Source organism: Limulus polyphemus, unplaced genomic scaffold (assembly GCF_000517525.1).
Source record: "Limulus polyphemus unplaced genomic scaffold, Limulus_polyphemus-2.1.2 Scaffold1999, whole genome shotgun sequence".
NCBI lineage: Eukaryota > Metazoa > Arthropoda > Merostomata > Xiphosura > Limulidae > Limulus > Limulus polyphemus.
Window position 1 is genome coordinate 97469 of NW_013667609.1, and position 20902 is coordinate 118370.

Consider the following 20902-nt stretch of genomic DNA (forward strand, 5'->3'; position numbering starts at 1 on the left):
GATGTTAAAGTTCATGCTTCAGAATCTCCAGGATCAGCAGCTGAAGGATTCTGATCTAGTGTACAACATAATCAGATCCAACCAACACAAGTGGAGAAGCATGTGGAAAGAGTTACACGTGCTGTACCATTGTTATCAGCCCATTAGGTGTGGTGCTCCAAAAGTGCTGCTGTTAGTGATCTCTAGAGCTCTGTAGGAAATATACTCTGGACTTTGCACAACACAAAAACTGAGGGCATCAAGGTGCAACCGACACTTGCACTAACATTAAACAATGGTTCTACTAGCTGCGAGATATTTAGTAATGGTATAAATATGCTTTACAGTATGTGCCACCCCTAGGAAAACTGGCAGAGACAGGATAAACTACAATAGAGATATAGAGGATAGCTCTGGATATTGTTGGTTCAGTCATCATCAATTATTTCACAAAGTGGACTGAAGCTTGTCCATTGGTTTATATGCTAGCATAAACTGTTATGGATGTGTTAGCCAAAAACTGGATAGCATGATTTGAAACACTTAAATAAACAATACGGACGAAGGAGCTAACTTCAACAACCAACTGTTTCCTGAGTTGTATAAAGGGTTTGGTGTGAAGTCTTGTACTTCATCTTATCACCGCCAGTCTGATGGTTTAGCAGAATGGGTAATACAGATGGTTGTGAAGTTTGTTAACCCCAATGCAACTGAATGTAATGAACACATGTCATATGTGATGATGACATATATAAGATGCATGAATTACATTTTGCAACAACTACTCAACTGTAAAAGCTAAGATTTGTTACTTTAAATTACTTTGAAGACAGTGTTCTTTAAACGCAACATTCTTACATCATCTATAAATGTACACATCCAAGATATAACCATGGCTATGTGGCCTAAAAAATTCGATGTTTGAAATCAAAAATTAAATAACATGACTTTCTTCCTACTGCCCAAGATCCCAACATCCTGGTAAGCGCATAAAATTAAAACAAAAATGCTAAGAACCAAAAAAACATTGTGAATTCACAAGTTACGCCCAGTTTGAAGTATATTTTGATATAATATTGATTCTGAACAACACAACCTGTAAGCCATTAGCCTTAACGTCACACTTGAAAAACGTGAGTAATGCTGTATTTCGTAAAAGAATTACCAAGCACGTTGTCAAATTATTGAAATAAAATAATCAAATTAATGACAACGTCACATTCTAAAAATTTGAGGATAAAACTGTTTTCCATATTTAAAATACTATAATGTTGCATTTGCATTATTAGCACGTATTTTAAGTATAATGTTTTTCCAATGCTAACGGAAGAGCATTAAACTTTTTTAAAATCAAACTTGAATAGTAACTAAGTCCAGAAACAACATATCTATGAACATACATTTATGTATACACATATGTATAGTTTAAGGACAACGAGGGACCCGTTGGCCCATTTAGGCCGTCCCATCCACTAAACTAAACGTTAAAACGTTAAAATATTAGTTTTATCATCAACATTTCGGTGTTTCACTTCAGTGAGATGATGTTTTTCCGATTCTAATACATTATAAAATTATATCAAAGGGTTTGGTGGTTAGTGCACTCGACTCGCAATCTGCGGGCCGCGGGATCCAAACCCGTAGCCGATTATATTTGCCCTTTCAGCCGTGGGGTCGTTATTATGTGATGGTAAATTCCACCATTCGTTAGTAAAAGAGTAGGTGAATAATTGGCGGTAGGTTGTGTTGACTTCCCTCTAATCTATCATTTCAAAATTAGGGACGGCTAATACAGATAGAGCGAAAATTCAATAAATAAATAAGTTCAACTGATACAATAAAAGCTGATGTTTACAAACGCTGTGTGTGTACATGCTGTGCATAACAATACAGAAAATTATACATTTGAACTAGGAAACAATGTTGACATGATTCATTTGAACTCGGTTACCTGTTGGCCTTGTGGTAGGGCCTGGATTTCGGCGAACCGGGTTCGAATTCGTGCACTAGCACAGCGTCTTTCCTCCATTTTAAGCTTTGGGTGCGTTATAAAAGTGAAAGTCAGTCTCTTAGCTTGTGTGGTAGGGTGCTACTGACTGGCTTTCTGGTCAGTAGTTCAAAATTAGTTATAACGGCAGATAGACTTAGCAGCTATGTTGTAAATATAAATGCACTTACAATCGCGTTTCCATGCCCTGATAATTTAAGCTAACTACGTTGACTGTTAAAAAGAGCTGTTTCGTTTGTTAAATGTTACCTTGGTTAAAAATATCAGTTAAATTTTTATAATTAATGAGAAATAGTCATTAGGTTATTTTCCAATTTTTTTTTTCCAAATATATTTTCAAATAAAGACACACAGGCCATGTTGGACATATATATATGTACCTAATATCTTGGTGATGTGAGGGTTATACGTACTAGCTTAACAAAAATTCTAAGATGATATTTTCATTAAACTATGTTAATTCAATTAATGATGGTGAAAGCTATGTTATTAAATGATTCCAGTTTATAACGGTAAAAGTTATCAATTTAAATTATAAAATTTTTACTTAGAATGTGAAATAACTTATTGAAACCTACTTCTTGAAGTTTGATAATTGTAAAAATTTATCGTTAATAAAACGAACTAGTCTATTAATGATTTCGAAAACATATTGCTATTAAAAAAGATTAATTAAACATAATAATATTATTGTCTTTAAGACACAGCTATTAAAAATAATTTAAAAAATGTTTCACTTTATTAATAAAAATACTAAAAAGTTGCCTCGTCAAAACACCTGTTTAATTTTAAGAATCGCGCAAACTTTATTAACTATCAAAACATATTAGTTTAACTTATATAATGCCTTTCTGAGTGTTCAGTTAGCCATGTAATAGAAGTTTAATGATTTACACTCAATAATATAAAAAATACTTTCATTTGTTTATTTATTTTAAAAACAATACTCATATTTACGGCCATGAGCCTTCTTCGGGTGCTAGCCCTATTAGAAAGTACAGTTTTCATATTTTGAAAGTGTAGATCATTAAACATCTATTACATGTCAATTCAATTTGTTGTAAATAGTATGAAACATCAACTTTTCAAGGATTCATTATTTATATTCCTTTTGTTTAAGCAATCCTTAATAAATTAGGGTACAACTTTTCAATAAATCTGAATGAAAGCATTTAAGCCATGTAACTTTTCTCATTCGCGTGAACTTTTTGTCTGGTCCGAATTGATCTAAGATTATGTTGTTTCATATTACAAAATATTATTATGTGAGGCAGGTTAGAATTCGTGTGATACTGTAAACTGTTTCTCTCATTTTGGGGTGTAGGTCTGTTATAAGAATGATAGTCAGTCCCTTAATGTAGATGCTATTGACCGGCTTCCTTCTCTATGGTTAATAGTTCAAAATTAGGGATGGTGGCAGATATCCTAAAGAGCTTTGCCATAAATACAAATACCTTGTAAATTATATAACTTTGGGAAAGTCGTAGTAATTAGTAAGAAGAGAAAGTGGTTGTATAAGGCGTGTGTCGCGCTTCCTAAAGGAGTCACTCCTGAAGGATAGGTAATTTTCACCAATTATAAGTCTCTTATGTCTAGGTTTATATATTAATTATAGTAGTACCATTCCAAACTAAGAATATATACACTGCTAATCACTGTTTATTGTCGTTAGTTTACATTTTTTTATATGTTTTTTAAAATTCCAAACTTAAAGTAAACGAACTTGTAAACACTGTTTATACTTGAGCCTTGTCATCTTAGGAGATTCAGTTTGTAACTCGATCTCTTGACTAAACTTGTGTAAACTACCTCGAAAACACTTCATCGAACACGATTCTTACTTGCGGCCATAAATCAGGAACTGTTGTTATTTTAGATACCAGTTCCTGCTTAATTTCACTGTCGGCGATATACCTTTTTTTTTTCTATTTACTTCTGTCTTTGATAATACAAATAAGTTACATCGGAAAGAAACCTAGCTCATGCAGCGAATCATCGTTTTCACTCGAACTGTAGTTATACAATATTACAAAAGAAACTTTGAACAACAATATAAATTTTAAAAAGAGAGCGAGAGAGAGAGAAAGGACATAATAAGCATCCTTCTTTTAGACTCTTCCCCCCTCTAATAAACGTAATTTTATGGTATGCGTAAACACTTAGAAAGGTTTGAACAAAAACAATATTGAGGTAGATTAATAGATTAAAAGAAAGATTACTGTACAGTATTTTCCAGTTTTTGATTTTGCGCGATATTTCTATTCTTAAATGAACATGAAAATTCATTGAAATATCAAAGAAAGGTTTACTTACCATTCATATTTTTAACAATACCAGATTTGAAGCTATCTAATTAACGATTTTTTATATTTCAAAATAAGTCTTCTTATGCTGAATTTCAGTGATAACTTTAAAGCAAAAATTAAGATATTCAGGTGGTCAAAAAACTCAATCGGAAGTTTAGAAAGAACGAAAACAATAACTCGCTCAATTTTAATGTTGCTTTTTGTAGTTCAAGTATTATGAACTAACATTTTTTGAGATATTAACGCTGATGATGGAATTTAAAGAAATTCCGAAACGTCCGTATTAAAGATGTTTTTGCTCGTACTGTTTTTTCATGTTGGGTTTGTTTTGAAGTTCAATGTATAACTGGTAAAAGCAAAAGAGTTATAGTTTACTTTTGTCTGAAAGGTCAATGTTTCGTAGTTCGTGAAAACGAGTCATACTTTACTTTTCTATACAGTTTCAACCTGTAAAAATGTGGAATTTATACTTATTTTTAACACGTATTATTATTTTTTAAATTTATTTTTGTTAAAGGTATGTGTTACATGTAGTTTCTTATAAATGTCATGGTGTCTGGACTTCAGTTTGTGATGTCGGTATGTTAGGTTCTGTTGCATTTTAAATTTTGACTGAATCAATATTTAATGAAGATGACAAACAACTTTAGAAAAGTGTTTAATTAGTTGTACCCGACATTTCGGCTTACGCCTTTATCAAGGGTCTATGAACATCACAGGTTACCAAACAGTAACCGAAAACGAAATATAACTACAACAATATAACGGAAAAGTGTACGTGATATAGTCGAACAGTTTTGAGTCGTTGATCATAAAGATAGAGAAAATGATAATAATATCATAAAAATAGATAAAATCATAATGATAGAATTAATAATGATAATAAAATGTTCAAGGGGTTAGGCATTGTACTTATTAATGGAATGGCGTCTGGATTGAATCAAAAGTGATTCCTTGTATTTTCTGTCGAGGAAATTGTCACAAGTTTCTAAAATGTTGATTGTGCCGTGTTTTTTAAGTAACGTTCAGCAGTAGCTTCTTTGTTGTCAAGATTTCCAGTGGCACGAATATGTTATTTGAAACGATCGTATATTGAACGATTGGATTCACTTATATATGTGGCCAAACACTGTGTACATGTAAGTTCATAGACAGTGTTTTTAAGTGTGCATGACTTCTCTAAGCCATTCGTCTTTGCAAAACACATTTTGGATTTACATGTATTGTCGTTATTAAAGGCTGAACGAATGAGTATATCCTTCAGTTTTTACCAGGTTTTTGTATGATTTTGATATTCAAACGAGATCTTCTAATCGCTTGACGAAACAGTGTCTTGATGTGATAGCATCTTTGTTTGATGTCGTTTGTTAATATCTTGTGAGTCAAAACTGTAAAATGTCTTAGTAATGTAACTATACTGGTAGCCATTGAAGTTTGATCCTGCTTTGCGTCTTACCGTCCATGGTGTTGCAGATTTTCTCAGTTCTACTAAGTTGACCGATAATGACACCTCGTTTGGTAGCTGGTGTGGGTTTATAATGTAGAATAATAGGTTTAGCATGCGGTTTAGAATATACGGAAATAACAAGTTTGTTGTTTACGATACAGACCATGGTACCAAGAAAGGGTCTATATTTCTGGACATTATCGGTATGAGTAAGCATGAGCATTATGTCGGAGTGTTGATTATTAAGGAATTCAACCAATTCCAAAAGAGAAGGGAATCCATGGTTCCATATACCGAAAATGTCATCAATATATCTGTACCATCTAGTTGGTTCAAGGTTAGTTTCAAAATTCCACTGAGTAAGAGCTTATGATTCAAAGAAATGCATGAAAATAGAGGCCACAACAACAGCAATATTATTGCCTATAGCGATGCCTTTCTTTTGTTTGTAGAGAGCTGAATCCAATTTGAAGTAACAGTTGTTGAGAATAAATCTGAGAGAATTTTCAATGACTTCTATAGAATATCAATGGTAGTATAACAGCTGGTCGATCTAAAAAGATTCATAACCGAGCTTATACTTTCTCCTATTGAAATGGAAGGATACATAGAAACGACATCAAGAGTAAAGAGGATATTGTTCGAATTTATCTGTAAATCATCTCTGCATAACCTGTTGAGAAAGTCATCGGTACTATTAAGGTGTGAAGGTATTTAGTAGAGGAGAGGACGAGTTAACATGATACAGACGCTAAAGGAGAGATGCATATGGGGACTATGGGTCTTAGGGGTGTATGATCTATGGATAATTCATACAGTTCAGGGGATTTTGAATGAGATGACCTAACGTTATCAAGAAGTCGCATGGGTATAGTAGTTTTGCTTTTAAATTGCCCCAAAATGTTTTTAGCATAACTTTCCAGTTCTTTTGTAAGGTCTTTCTTAATTGCTTCGTAACTAGACGTATCATCGATATGTACCTTAATTTTTTTCCATGTAGCTGGATGTATTCGTTACAACAAAACCTTTTCATTTGTCGCTCACTTTAACAATTACTTGATCGTTCGTTTTTAACTCGTTGATGGCTAACCATTCGTTTTTTGAAGTATTAAATTTTACATGATAATTTCTAAAACTATTTAAAATCCTGTGAACATTGTTTTTAAGCTTCACGATACTCTTTTCTGTAATAGGTCACACTCTGGGAGGTATGCATTTTGGAAGGTCCAATTTTAAAAAAGAATAATATATTTTGATTGAATCACTTCAATATTGTTACCCAGCTTAAATACATATATTTTGTGTTGTTATCGCACAAACGCCCTTTCTAAGCCAGCAAAGCATAATTATAATTAATAATTATTATCATATTCTTATTAGTTATATTGTTATGGATGATGATATTGTTGTAAGCTGTATTGTTAATATTCCAATTTAGATGTTAGCTAGTGGACACATGATGGTAAGATTAAGTAACTTCATAAAACTAACTTCTTAGATTCTAGAAAATTCGAGATAACGTCAAGACACTAGTAGCTTCGATTAATATCTAGATGAGAGTACATTGTTTATAAACATGAGTAAGCAGTGAGTGAACTATATATTGAGAAGTGGTTGAAAATTCAACGAAGTATTCGATGTGTGAAAGATCGGGTAGTTTTTGATCGAGTAAATTTGATGAATAAGTTAATTTTGTTACCAATCGATTAAATTTCTGTTAAACGTTATTAGTGACTTAGGCCTAGAGTAGTTTCAAAGTGTGTTTCTAAACTTATCTCTACAATTTACGTCAATGTGTACGTAGCCTATAGCAAACGTCATTGAAGAAATAAATTAATTCGTTATCGTTAAAAGAACTGAACTTGGCAATATCTTAAAAGATAATTCAGAAGATAGTAACTGACTTATTCTAGACATTTGTCTTTGTTTGTATAGAAAGTCGACGCATTTCAAATTTAAAAGTAATTTGTTACATTAACGTGTCGGTTTGAGTCTTGTTTGTATATCATATATTCTTATAAAGGTACAACATGAACTGTTGATGTAATAAATTATTTTCAAACTTGAACTTAGTCACTTTTGTATTCGAATAAAGACAAACGTTCCTCCTATATACTCTCTGACTCCTAACTAAATCGGTTGATTGGTTTATTTGTTGTTAAGCGCAATGCTACATAATGGGCTATCTGTGCTAGTACAATTGAACTTTGTGATGTGGTAAGATAAGAGTAAAAACATTCTGCTGAAGTGAAATGTCAAAATGTTGATGTTAATATATGTTAGTAATCATAACTAACACCTAATCCAAGAAATGCATAAAATATTACACAACAAAATTGACAGAAGCCAGCTAATAATTATGTGTATACCTCTGCCTTTTGTTTGGACTTTCACTTTAATAGATAGCTACATTTAAGATCAGTGGAAACTTCTACAAAATACAATGGGGTTTTTATTAACAGAAATTTAAAAGAATAAATCAAGTGAAGTAAATGTGTAGGGTGTTCAACAGTCTTTCTAAAGTGATCATAAGGACGTCTTGATGATGTAAAAACAAACTATATATTTTCATAATTTTAATGAACATGGTAAAAATAGATTGAGATTAAAGACAGATATTGGAATGTTTAGTAAGTATTCAAGAATAGATAAATGAAATTATAAATATATTTCCAGAATATAGCAGATTTCTATAACTATGTACATTTTAGATAAATTACAAGGGAAGTGATATATTGGAAAAAAATGTTAAACTTTCACACAACAATAATTATTGTTCAGTTATCTTCTTTTCGCCCGATATGTAAGAACAAAATAAATAATATTTGGTTAAATACAACGGAGTATGTATTAGAATTGGAAAGAAAAAACAACATTTTTATATTGTTAATTACACTGTTAAATGCACAACTTTCTCCAATTACGCCTACATTGTAATTTTGTAAAAATTCACTATGATAATTCCACGAATAATATGATTATCTAGTTAAACGATTTAATTACATTTACTTTCTTATTGTTATTTTGAGCTCAAAAGTGTTTCCTATAGTTATGATTATTGTTATGACAATGGTATTAAGAATGATAATTGAAATTAATAAAAAGTAGATATTTCAAAGTATTATCTCATAAAAGAAATGCGGTATTGAAATATCAGTTACCAATTAAACAAGTATTAATCAAACAGATCTCAACTGATAAAGTCATAATGAATTTTATTTGTTATTGCATCTTTCCCAAGAGGACACCCCCTAGTGGCACAGCGGCATGTCTACGGGCTTACAACGCTTTGTGCTTAACTTCAAACAAACAAAGATAAACCCAAGAGAAATTTTCTATGAGAATACGTTTAATTAAATAATTATGAAAAAAAATCATTCTGTTTTAATACATTTATTTATTTTTTTGATAAAATCATCAAGGCTAAAGAAAACAAATGTACGACGCGCTAAAAATTGTATAAATTTTTACAAGACTGTCATAATCACGAGTAATAAAAAATATTAATAAAGAAAAGCGTACCCCTTGGATGCTAAGAAACATCACGCATTTCGCTTATATATATATAGATAGATTTAGAAATTACACAAACCAACTTAAAAAAGTAATTTTCAGTTCATTTTATCACGAAAATATAATAATTTACAAAAATATAATAGGTTTAATTTTACTTTCAGAAGCAATAAAAAACAAAATCGTCAAATTAAAGACAACAGAGCTTTATTCACAATAGCTGTTTTTCTGGTCAATTTACTAGAGTACTAACGTTTGAGGCTTTATTTCAGTAAAAGTTTCTGCGAAATTTTTAATAATTTCATTCCAAAAATCTTAAGAAGGTGAACTGGACATAAACGTAAATCATTTTTGTTATCCCACGTAAGACATGTTAAGTGAACTGGGAAATATACACACATATATAAAGAGTAAAAATAAATTTCTTTTGTATCTGTATCCTCTCAACTTAATGAAAGGAATTTTCTTTACTTTAAAACAGGGTCACTGGAATGTACAATGTAGCACCAAATATAGCCAGTACAACTTCCATACATATACCTTTTCTCCATCAGCCCGCTGATGTGACTAACAGACCAAACAGAATGATACAATGTTTTTCCATCACAAATATTTGAGATTCCCCTTTAAGGTATTACTAATTTGTATGGATTTCTATTTCCTAAGCACCCATATGTCGTCCTCGCTTGCACATGAACTCTGAGATGACATCGACAATCTGGATGAACTTGTGGATGACCTGTAGTTCATCCAATTAAATGATTTATCATTCTGTCTTTGTGAGGCTAAGTGTGACATCATGCGAGAAGAATTAGAATCAGGACTTTTCGAAACGCTCTTGGAATGGATATTTCTATCAATGAAGGTTGGTGATTTATCATTTCTTGTACTTGAACGTAAACTTCCGAACATGGGAAGTGAAATTTTCCTCCCTTCGCTTAACACATCTGTTGGTTCCATTGGATTTAACGGAATTGGAAACTGTGATGGAGGCCTAGAAGTTTTTGTTAGATCATGGTCAATATCAGACGAGCCATCTTCAGTTCTTGTGTCTACCGTGTCTACATTAAGCTCCATATTTGTGTTGTTTAACACACGGGATGTTTTTTTGCTGGTGATTGGAAGTACAGGTTTTCTCCTGATGTCACTGCGACTAAATCCCTGAGAAGACATGGTTGATAAAGGAGGACAACTACTACGACCAGGACGACCCCTGACGAACAAAGAAGGCGAAGCGCTCCCATCTGTTTCAGAGCTGTCAGCAGATAAGGGGTAATTACATTCTGCAGAAAATTTGAACTTATCTGCCCCGGGTAGCCGGGGATTCTTCATTTTATCCACGCTGATTTACGAAAACTGAAGTCCGTTTAAGTACTTGATTCTTCCAGTCCTGTTAATGCTGAAGATAAAAAGAGTATTTAAGAAAGTAGAAATGACTAAGAGGGCAAGATAAATCACAAATTATGTATATATATATATATATATCTTTTTCACAAATATTATAAGTTATATTTATAGATAATTATGGCATTGTCAAAATACATTTAACAAACATGTAATGCTTCAATACAAAGACAAGCCAAAGTAAATCACTGTATGAAATTGCTTAGAACAAACCACTATAGAATAAGCGTTGGAGGGCTCAACCGTTGGTGAGTAAACCAAAGCAATTCACTCCTGAAATACAAAAATGTAAATAAATTATGACATTACTGTAGTTTAAGCCAAAATAACCCACTAACTACACTAAAGAAACTTTTTTACTAAATAAAGCAGCTCACTAGTAAATACAGGGATAAATAATCCATTATTTTAAAACAGGAAGGTTTGTCAAATTTTATCGAGCAAAATAAAGGTCTCCAACTTTAGAGCACACCAGCCTTTACTAAAAAAAAAAAGAGGATCAAATTCCAGGCACTGCCTCAAAGAGTTTTTTATTTGTTAATAGCTAACCAAGTAAACACAGTATAGTTATAGAATCTGAACTGTCTTAGCACCCTGTTAAAAAAAGGGTTAAGTTTGAATAGAGACAAGCTGATATCCACACGGGTTTTGACATTTCCAATTTGTTTTGTTTGTCCAACCTTGACCGTGCATGACCTAGTAATTAGCGTGCCTGGATTATGGATCTGAGAGACTATGGTTCGTATCTCGTTACAGCAAAAAGGCATTATGCATTTTGAGGCACTATAAGAGTGACAGTCAAATCCCAACAGTTGGCGGTGAATGCTGTTGACTAGTTGCCTTTTCTCTAGTCTATGAGTTCAAAATTAAGGACGGCTATGTTAAAATAGCCCTTGTATAGCTTTGCGCGAAAATTCTAAGCAAACAAATAAGCAATACATTTGCACAAATTTGTTATTCATTCGAATTTGAAAAGGAAGTGTGAATCAGTTTCAGCGTAATTATAAACAATAAATATGTTAAATTACATAGGACAACAAAGTGCAATTTCAAAACTTGTGAAGTTTTTACAGGATGTTTAGCACACGTTACTATATATCAATAATAAGAGAAACGAAAAAATATCAGTTATATTTATTAACTTTCTACGGTATCAATAGCATCTCACTAGTATTAGTTGTGGAATATGACCAGGTAGGTTCTATATAAATGAAAACACCTGTAACCGAAAATTTCGAGCTTGTTATCAAGATATTTATTACGTGAGGATACAAGAAATATCCAAGTTCGTACAGATGTTTGAATTTTCAAAATAAATAATTACAATGAACTAAAAAATATTGATTCTCAACACTTTTAATTAGTTAGAATAAAATACAATTGTAGCTAAGTATATAACGTTCCACTCTTTCTTTTTATAACACCATTCAATTATACTTGGTAGTTTTTGGGCATTTTAGTTACATCTGGTGAAAACTAAAGACTGGGAAGAACTTGCAAAGAGCTGTTGTTTAATCTACTTGTAGTAGACGTAATAAACGTTTCAAAACGTACGTTTATAATAAGTTTTTAATGGTTCAATACAAAAACTAGTTTGAATTATTTTCTACGAATATTCAAGTTATAAGCATCACAAACGAGTATAGAAATCATTAAACTTTTTGTTGTTAAGCGCAAAACTACACAATGGGTTATTTGTGCTGTGCCCACTAATGGCATCGAAACACGGTTTTAGCGTTATAAGCCTTCAGACTTACTACTGAGCCACTGGGGGCACTAAACTTCTCTATATTTAAAAAAAGAAGTTCTTGTTACTATATATGATTGAGACTTTCATATCAGAAACGATAAGTGAACATTATTATTTATTTGAGAAAATCACCGTATTAGGCATGTTAGCCGTTCTTACAAACACAATGATGAAGAGGGCGCATTTATAATTTGCTGTCAACTTTTGGCGATATCGTAATTCCGGTATTTTTCTTTGATATTTCAAGAGACGTCACGATTAACCATACTTATGCTGTTTATGCGAGTGGATTTATCTGAGAAAGATAGTCCCCTTACAGTGTGATAACCGGTTTTCTCTAGCAAACCAGTACATGTAGACCTCGATGAACAAGTTGCTAACCTAAGTAACAAGAACATTTGCCTCTTTAAGATCAGACTTCTGACTAACCCTGTGACCGCCCTATAAAGGCGGCACCTCGTAAATGCGAGAAGACGGGCATCTGAGACAGGTAGGGGCAACAAGCATGCTTTGACATGGGGTAGATTTACGTGCTGTAAATACAAATGACGTCCCCACAAAAGGAAGGAATGTGTTGTGGTCTTAAACCTGGAGATCTTGCGGGTAAAACTGTCGCCTGGCAACATATACTCAAATAAAGCTTACTGTTCTGATACAACCATAATAGACTAAGTAAAACACAAATATGTATTTAGTTTCACCCCGGACATATCGCTCTGTTTTTCAAAAATAAACAATAAATCCCTCGTGTGAAATGTGTGTTTTCTAACAGGTGTATAAGCTAAGATGAAGAAACTATCTGACCCATAATGGTTTCTTCTCTAGTAGAGAGGACTTACAAAACTAAAACATATCATACAGACAATAAAATCGAAAACTAATCAACGTTGTTCTTTTGCTATGTCAAAATCTTCAAGTAATAATATACGACCGTTTATAGTTAGTTACTTTCATTTTGTAAATAGTAAGATGATCGAACGATATTCAATATAGTGAATACACAAAAGGCTTTTTCTTCAGATAAAAACTTGTTAATGCTCAATATTTTGTTTATATACAACTTCTGCAAGAGCTATCTACAACATACATAAACAATTGTTCTTGTTTTGTAAATAAAACCGTAAGGCGAAATATTAAGCATTAAATACATTTTTATTTGGAGAAAGAAGTCATTTGTGCATTCATTATAAGCATGAAAAGTTAGAAACTCCAGTTAGTATTCTATGAAATTAAGAATACATATTCATACACGTACACATATTATCCTTGGTGTCTAACTATATGTCACTCTTGTGCCAGATAAAGGTTTTTATACATGCTCTTGAAATACAATGGCTGTGTACGAGTATTTTAGAAGTTAACACTCTAAACATTCACGAATTTATCACTGTTTACAGGAATAAAGAGATTGAACCAACGACTTTCTTTAAAATAAACTTCAGAAATGATTAAATTGCAAATTAACATTAATTAATCATTAAAAACACTGATCGCAGCCATAATAGTGATCTATAATAGCAACAATTATATAATTTCAATGTAATTTTATACTAGTCTTGATAAAGTACTTTTTTTCTATAATCTCCTAATTTTACCTATAAGTAACACAGTTGAGGGGAAATGAAAGAATATCAAACAATTTTGAATCGAGATAAATTAATAACTTATATAAAGCCAATGTTTATCTTATGGATCTATCTCTATGTTCGATGGATAATTACACAGTTATTTTTTAATATAAGTGTTTGATGTAAAACTCTACTAATATTGAAACCGAACTGAGAAAAATATGAAATTTGGTTATTGCTGGTTTTTAGTATAATGTGGGGAATCGAACCGCGGTTTTTAGCGTTGTAGGTCCGGAGACTTATCGCTGACCTACAGGGGGACACATTTCGTTGCAAACCATTCTGTTCATTTGTACCAATGCAATAAGAAATTAACTTTGATTAAACGAAACCGACAACGCATTTAGGAACCACAACTTAGGTTATTCTCTTGTTTCATACTCTCAAGGCCAGTTCGGACTGTCTGGGCGGCCCAGAAGGTTGCTTTTGCGCTTCGCTCCGATTTCAGAAAATGGGGGAAAACCGACTTAATTTCAAGGCCGAGAATGCCATTATCTTTAAATTCTTTACCTCTAGTTGTCTATGAAGTTTAATTCGGTGTTTTTATGTGTGAACTTTCGATAAAACAAACTTATACGCAGACAGCAGAAGAGTAGATTGGTTTTAAGTTAAAAGCGATCTCGAAATTGTGAGTGAAGTAATAATGAATTAAAAGAAAAGTTCAGAGATTCGAAAACATTTTTAATGAGATTGGAACAGAGTTATTATCGATTATGTTACACAGTAGTTTCATGTTAGAATTTAACCCCATATTAATAATTTGACTACTTGTTTATAAATAACCTAAGCCTAACTTTATCTAGCTACGGTAGTAACTATATAGATATATATATACTTATTCAGAAAGAATCTGGCAGAAAGATTCTATGCTAACTTGATAGTTGCATATTTCTATCAATTTGTATCTACTGCGTCGATTTATTTATCTAAGCCCTATCTAATCTGAAAAGTTAACCTCCATTAAAAGTATGAACAAAGCTTTAGATAGCTTACATACCCGATTTTGGGTTTCTTTTGTTTCTATACTGAAAATGTTCTACTTCGGGTCTTCAGAAATACGTTTTACTGGTTTTACAACTTTTCAGCACAATCTTCTAAGTAATGTTACCCTCCGAGCACAAATAATGCTATCCTGCACCTTTTTGTGGGTTCTGAATGCACACTGGGTTTAGTTCAATCTTGCGTTGACTGTGCGTGTTCCAGACCGTCAGCCTCCGCCCAGTCTAGTTCAGGAAACTGTTCACAGGAAGCCAAGTCCACCCGTAAGAGTGACGTCATATAAATGATGTCATCACCACCTGTTAGTGACTATAGCAAGTTGGGAGGACCTCATAACTAGCGCTTGGTTGGGTTGATACAATTGCTCTGATGATTGCATGTAATCAGATTTGTGTCAAGAGGGGTGGGGAAGGGCGATAAGAGACGTAGTGCTGTTTGGTCTGATCAAGCATGAGAAAATAACACCGGACATGTCCCCACACACTCAAGCTCTTTCATCGCTTATGAATCACTAAGTTGAAATATCCGAAATAATTTACACAATCTTTATATATAAAACACATGCCTAGATAGTGATGCATTACTGTTAATGAAGTGTATTGTTTATTGAACACTACGCCTGACATTATTTATATTTATCACTTCCCAACTGTCGGACATTTAGTTCGCCCTTTTCCTTATAAGCAAGTATAAATCTGACAGCTTTCCTTGTTGTTTTAGTGAAAAGTACACAATGATTTGTGTGTGTGCTATGTTCACCTTAGAGAATCGAACTTACAGCTGACTCAGTGGGAACATTTCTGAATGGACCTTGATGGAAGCTGTAATGTCACAAAACATAAAGAAAAATGGTATTCAGTGCATTTAGCTTTAACTATTCTGAGACAAAACATAGGGTAGAATAGTATTCTGATTGTATAGCTCTAGCTGTTCTGAGACAAAATATATGGTAGAAGAGCATTCAGAGCACTTAACTACATATTCTGAGATAAAATGTATGGTAGGAAGGCAATCAGGAAGCTTACTTTTAGCTGTTATGATACATTGTAGGGTAGAAAGGTATTCAGAGCACTTAGCTTTAGCTTTTCTGAGACAAAACAAAGGGTATATAGGCATTCAGATCGTTTAGCACTAATTATTCAAAGATAAAATAACGGACAGAAAGGTATCCAGATCACTTAGCTCTGACTATTCTGAGAAAGACTCAAGGTATAGCAGAAAGGCATTAGGAGCACTTAATTATATATTCTGAGATAAAACGTATTGTAGAAAGGCACTCAGAAAGCTTACTTCTAGTTATTCTGAGACAAAGCACTGGGTAGAAATGTATTCAGAGCATTTAGTTTTAGCTGTTCTGAGACAAAACATATGGTAAAAAGGCATTCAAAGCACTTAGCTCTATCTATTCTGAGGTAAACTATACAGTAGAACGGCAATTAGGGCGCTTACTTCTAGATATGCCAGCTTAGATCTAGTTATTTTAAGATAAAAACGCATACTAGACAGGTATTCAAAGCGCTTAATTCTAGTCATCCTGAGATGTAACATATAGTAGAAATGAATTCCTAGCATTTAGTTCTAGCTATTCTGAGATAAAAACACAATCCAGAAATGCATTCAGACCGCTTAGTTCTAGTTATCTTGAGGTAAAGATGCATGCTAGAAAATTATTGCACTTAGTTCTAGCTATTCTGAAATAAAAACACACAGCACAAAGTATTCAGAGCATATCAAATATAGTTTCAACTAAATTTGAATAGTAGTGAAAGAGCATGGGAAATTGAGAATAAATAACGTGGAGGATGAAAATTGGAGATTTCGACCATAACAAGTTAAGTAATAGTCTTAAAGATAAGTCTGTCAGATTTAAAAATAATTATAGTATATTTAAAAATTAATTTAGTTGTTATTTTTCTAATATTAAGACCTTTAGGAACAAGATGGATGAGTTCAGTATTCTAGTTTTAACAATAAGACATTGATATAATGGAAATTGGTTAGATTTGGAGAACATTGGTAATATGAATTATTTTGAAATTCTGGGTTCTAAGATATTTGATAGTGACAGCCTTCATAAAAAAGGGGTAGAATGAACTGCAGCCTGTTGGAATTGAAGAGATAAAAATTGTAGTCAAGAAGTGGAATCTAAAAAGTTTCAATAGTAGAATGTTGGCAATTGCCATAGGCCACCTGATCAGACAGATGATGTCAATGAAAAGTTGTATAATGAGATTATTACTAATAAGAATACTGATGCAATAATTATGGGTGACTAATTTCAGACACTTATTGGAGTTCTATGGAGACAAATAATGAGGGAGGGAAATTTATTGAAGTGAAACAGAATGATTTTCTATACCAAACAACCAGAGAGCCAGCCGGAGAAGGGGATGCCATTGTAGATTTATTGCTGACCATTACTGAGGATATGGATGCCAAAGTTGAAATGCAAAAACATTTGGGGAAATGTGATCATTGCATAATTAGGTTTTATGTCTTGCTACAAGTTTATATAAAATTAAATGTAATTTTAGTTTCTAATTTTCAAGGAGCCAATTTCAAGACCATGAGACAAAATCTATCATTAGTTAATTGGGGTAATGAATTAAAAGGTGATGTGGGACACATTTGAAAAATTAAAGAAATTAGGTGCTTTTAGTTCAATACTGGCACGTTCTTAAAATGAGAAAATGCATAACAGGGAAGATTAAACATAATTGGCTTATTAAAGACATAAAGGAGAATATCAGGGATAAATGCAATAAGTTTAAGAAATTTAAATTAATTTAAACTGACAGATAGGTTGGAAGATTTAGAAAAATGTAGGAAAGTTGGGGATTTGGTTAAAAAGAAATTATGAAATTTAAAAAGATGTATCAGAAACAGGTGACTGATAATGTTAAAATTGACTGCAGAGATCTTAAAAGTATCTAAAATGTAGACATTACGATAAAGTATGCATTGGGTCCTTAAAGAATGCTAATGGCAAGATTTTCGTTGAAGACTATGAGATGGCTGAACTTTTAAGTGTTTTTCTTCACTAGCAGTATTCCTGACCTGCACATTCTTTAGGAAATATTGGAATTGACTTTAATCTTGTAGTTATTACACTGGTATAGTCCTGCGAGGTCGCGAAGGTGCGCCGACCTCTCACTTCATGTGCAGAGAAAGCGCCACTTCCATACTTTAAATGTAGATTATTTTCTGTGTTACTTTCTTATACATTCAAACGTCGATCGATGGGATGGTAAACGTCTCTGTAATATGGAACATTTTATATAAAATTAAGTTTTTATCATTAGCTGAAAGAAATCTTATCTTGTTTTACAATAATATGTCCAAAGCAATGATTGTCTTAATTTCCAATTAAGTTATAAACACAGTAGCCAGGGAAGCCGTGATGATCCTTTATTTCTAAATTTAGTTCTACATCACTGGTCATATTAATCGTTGTTCTCAGTAGAAGAATTGAGATATTAATGATAAAGCAACAGGGCCAAGGAAAATTTTCCCAGGGTTTGAAATGAGCTAAAAGGTCAGATATTTGAACCTCTCAATTTTATTTTTAGTTCCTCAATAGACAGCGGGCTCATTCCTAAGGATTGGAGAGTTGATAATGTTACTGCTATTTTAAATGTTTTAAAAGTTACCCTGGAAATTATAGGTTTGTTTGGAATTAAGCACAAAACTACACAAAGCTATCTGTGCTCTGCCCACCACGGGTATCGAAACCTGGATTCTAGCGTTGTAAGTCCGCAGACATACCGCTGTACCACTGGGGGGGGGGGGGTGGCGGAAATTATAGTCCAGTTAGTCTTATATTTTTAATGGGAAAAATTATAAAGAGTCTGATAAAATAATCTTTACAAAATCATTTAATGAAAGATGACACCAAAAAGAAAAAGAAGGAAACATAGATTTACCAAAGGGATATCTTACCTTGTTGATCTGTTACCTTTTTTAGAAGATGTTACTTGTAATCCAGACCATAGATACGGCATAGATTTCCAAAACGTTTTTGATAGGGTGTGTGTGGAAGGACTAATTAAGTGAATTTTGTTGTAATTTGATGGGAGAAAGCAAAAGGTTGTCATTAATGAAGTTCAAACGCTCGTCGCCAGTGGAGTGCTTCAGGGAATCAGTGTTTGGGTGTTTTCTTTTTCTTATTGACATTATTGACATTAATTGGGGCATAATTATTAAATAAGAAAAGTATGCTGATGGCATCAAACTCTTGAGTATTTTCAGATGTACTAAGGATGTTGAAGTACTACAGTATTACTTGGATTAACTGGCAAGTTATACAAATATTTTACAAATTAAATTAAATTATAATATGTCAAAGGTAATTTATTTGGGTTATAATTTGGATCATATGTCTAATATTAATGGGAACCCACTTAACAGCATGACATAAGAAAATGATCTTGGTCTAATAGTGGATAAATCATTAAAGCCATCGAAGCAGTGATCTGTTACTAGTAGCGGCAAAGCTTACATAATTTTAAAGTATATTTATTGACATACTGATTGCAAGACAAAAGAGGTAGATAGTTCTCCATACAAATAATTCACTCAGAATACATTATACAGTTTGAGTCTCCATATCTAAGGAAGGGTGTTAACTTACTGGAAAGGGTTCAGAGGAGGGCTACTACAGGATGATTCCAGGAATGCTGGGATTATCTTAAAAGGGTAGGCCAAGAACGCTCTTAACTTGCGCTTTTGATAAAAGAAGGGTTAGAGATTATCTCATTGAAGTTTAGAAGATTATCCAGGGATCGATCGATGTGACAAAGGTTCCTGAAATAATAGGACAAGAGAACACACGTATAAGGGTTGAAAAAACAAAACAAAGCAAAACAAAACAACAAAAAAGAAAAAAAAACGACAGCTGAAGCTCCAATTAAGATAGTTTTACTTTTTAATAGATTTATTAAGTTATGGAATGATATTCAATCGGCAGAAGTGGAGGTCGGCACTTCAAGGAGTTTAAAAGAGGGTAATCGATGTTTTCCTGAAAAATAAAGGGTGGATTTAAATTCTTACTTTTCTCTATGGTGGCTGTGCAAAGACAACTTTGAAGGACCAACTAGTCCCTTGTTGTTCGTATCTTATGATGTGTTAGGTATTAGGTCGTCAAGAAATCAATGTCGCTTTTTTTTATATGAAAAAACCCGAACAACTTATATATCAAAACAAAACATTTATTAAATGAAATAGTCTCCATTCTTATCGATGATGCTTTTTCATCTTACAATCAGGTTGTTAATGCCCTGATTAAAGAAATCATTTGGCTTTGAAGCAAAAAACACTTCGATGTCCTGTTTAAAACCTTCCACATTTGCATAAGTTTTCCCTATAAGATGGTGTTGCAGCGAACGAAAACAATGGTAATCTGACGGTGCCATATCTGGAGAATATGGTGGGTGGGGGAGAACTTCCCAACCAAACTCCATAATCTTGTGTTGTGTCAAACGTGCCATGTGGACGTACACTGTCGTGAAGAAGAAGAACACCTTTCCGATTGACGAGTGAAGGGCGTTTCTGATGAAGGGCTTAATTTAAACGTTCCACTTGCCGACTATAGATCTCTGCATTGACAGTTCGCTGTGAATTGAGGAGTTCGAAATGAATTACTCATTTGATGTCACACCAAATGCAAAGCATCACTTTCTGTGGATGGAGTCCAGGTTTGGGGGTCGGAAGTGGTTTTTGTCTAGGACTGAGCCATTGCTTTTGGCGTTTAATATTCGCATAGAGAATCCATTTTTTCAACACCGGTGACAATTCTGTCCAAAAATGGTTCACGTGCATTACGCGACAGAAGAGACGAAGCAACGTTCGCACGTTGGAAACGATGATCAT

At 33.1% G+C, this 20902-nt stretch overlaps 1 protein-coding gene across 1 annotated transcript; it reads right to left on the reverse strand.

Annotated features, from left to right (window-relative positions):
• Positions 1–9443: 9443 nt before the first annotated feature.
• LOC106465609 lies at positions 9444–15248 on the reverse strand. The gene is made up of 2 exons (XM_013925842.2): positions 15033–15248; positions 9444–10652 (listed from the first exon to the last, which is right to left on the reverse strand). Exon 2 carries the CDS (start codon positions 10583–10585, stop codon positions 9908–9910), a length of 678 nt encoding a protein of 225 aa, XP_013781296.1. The 5' UTR covers positions 10586–10652; positions 15033–15248; the 3' UTR covers positions 9444–9907.
• Positions 15249–20902: the final 5654 nt, after the last annotated feature.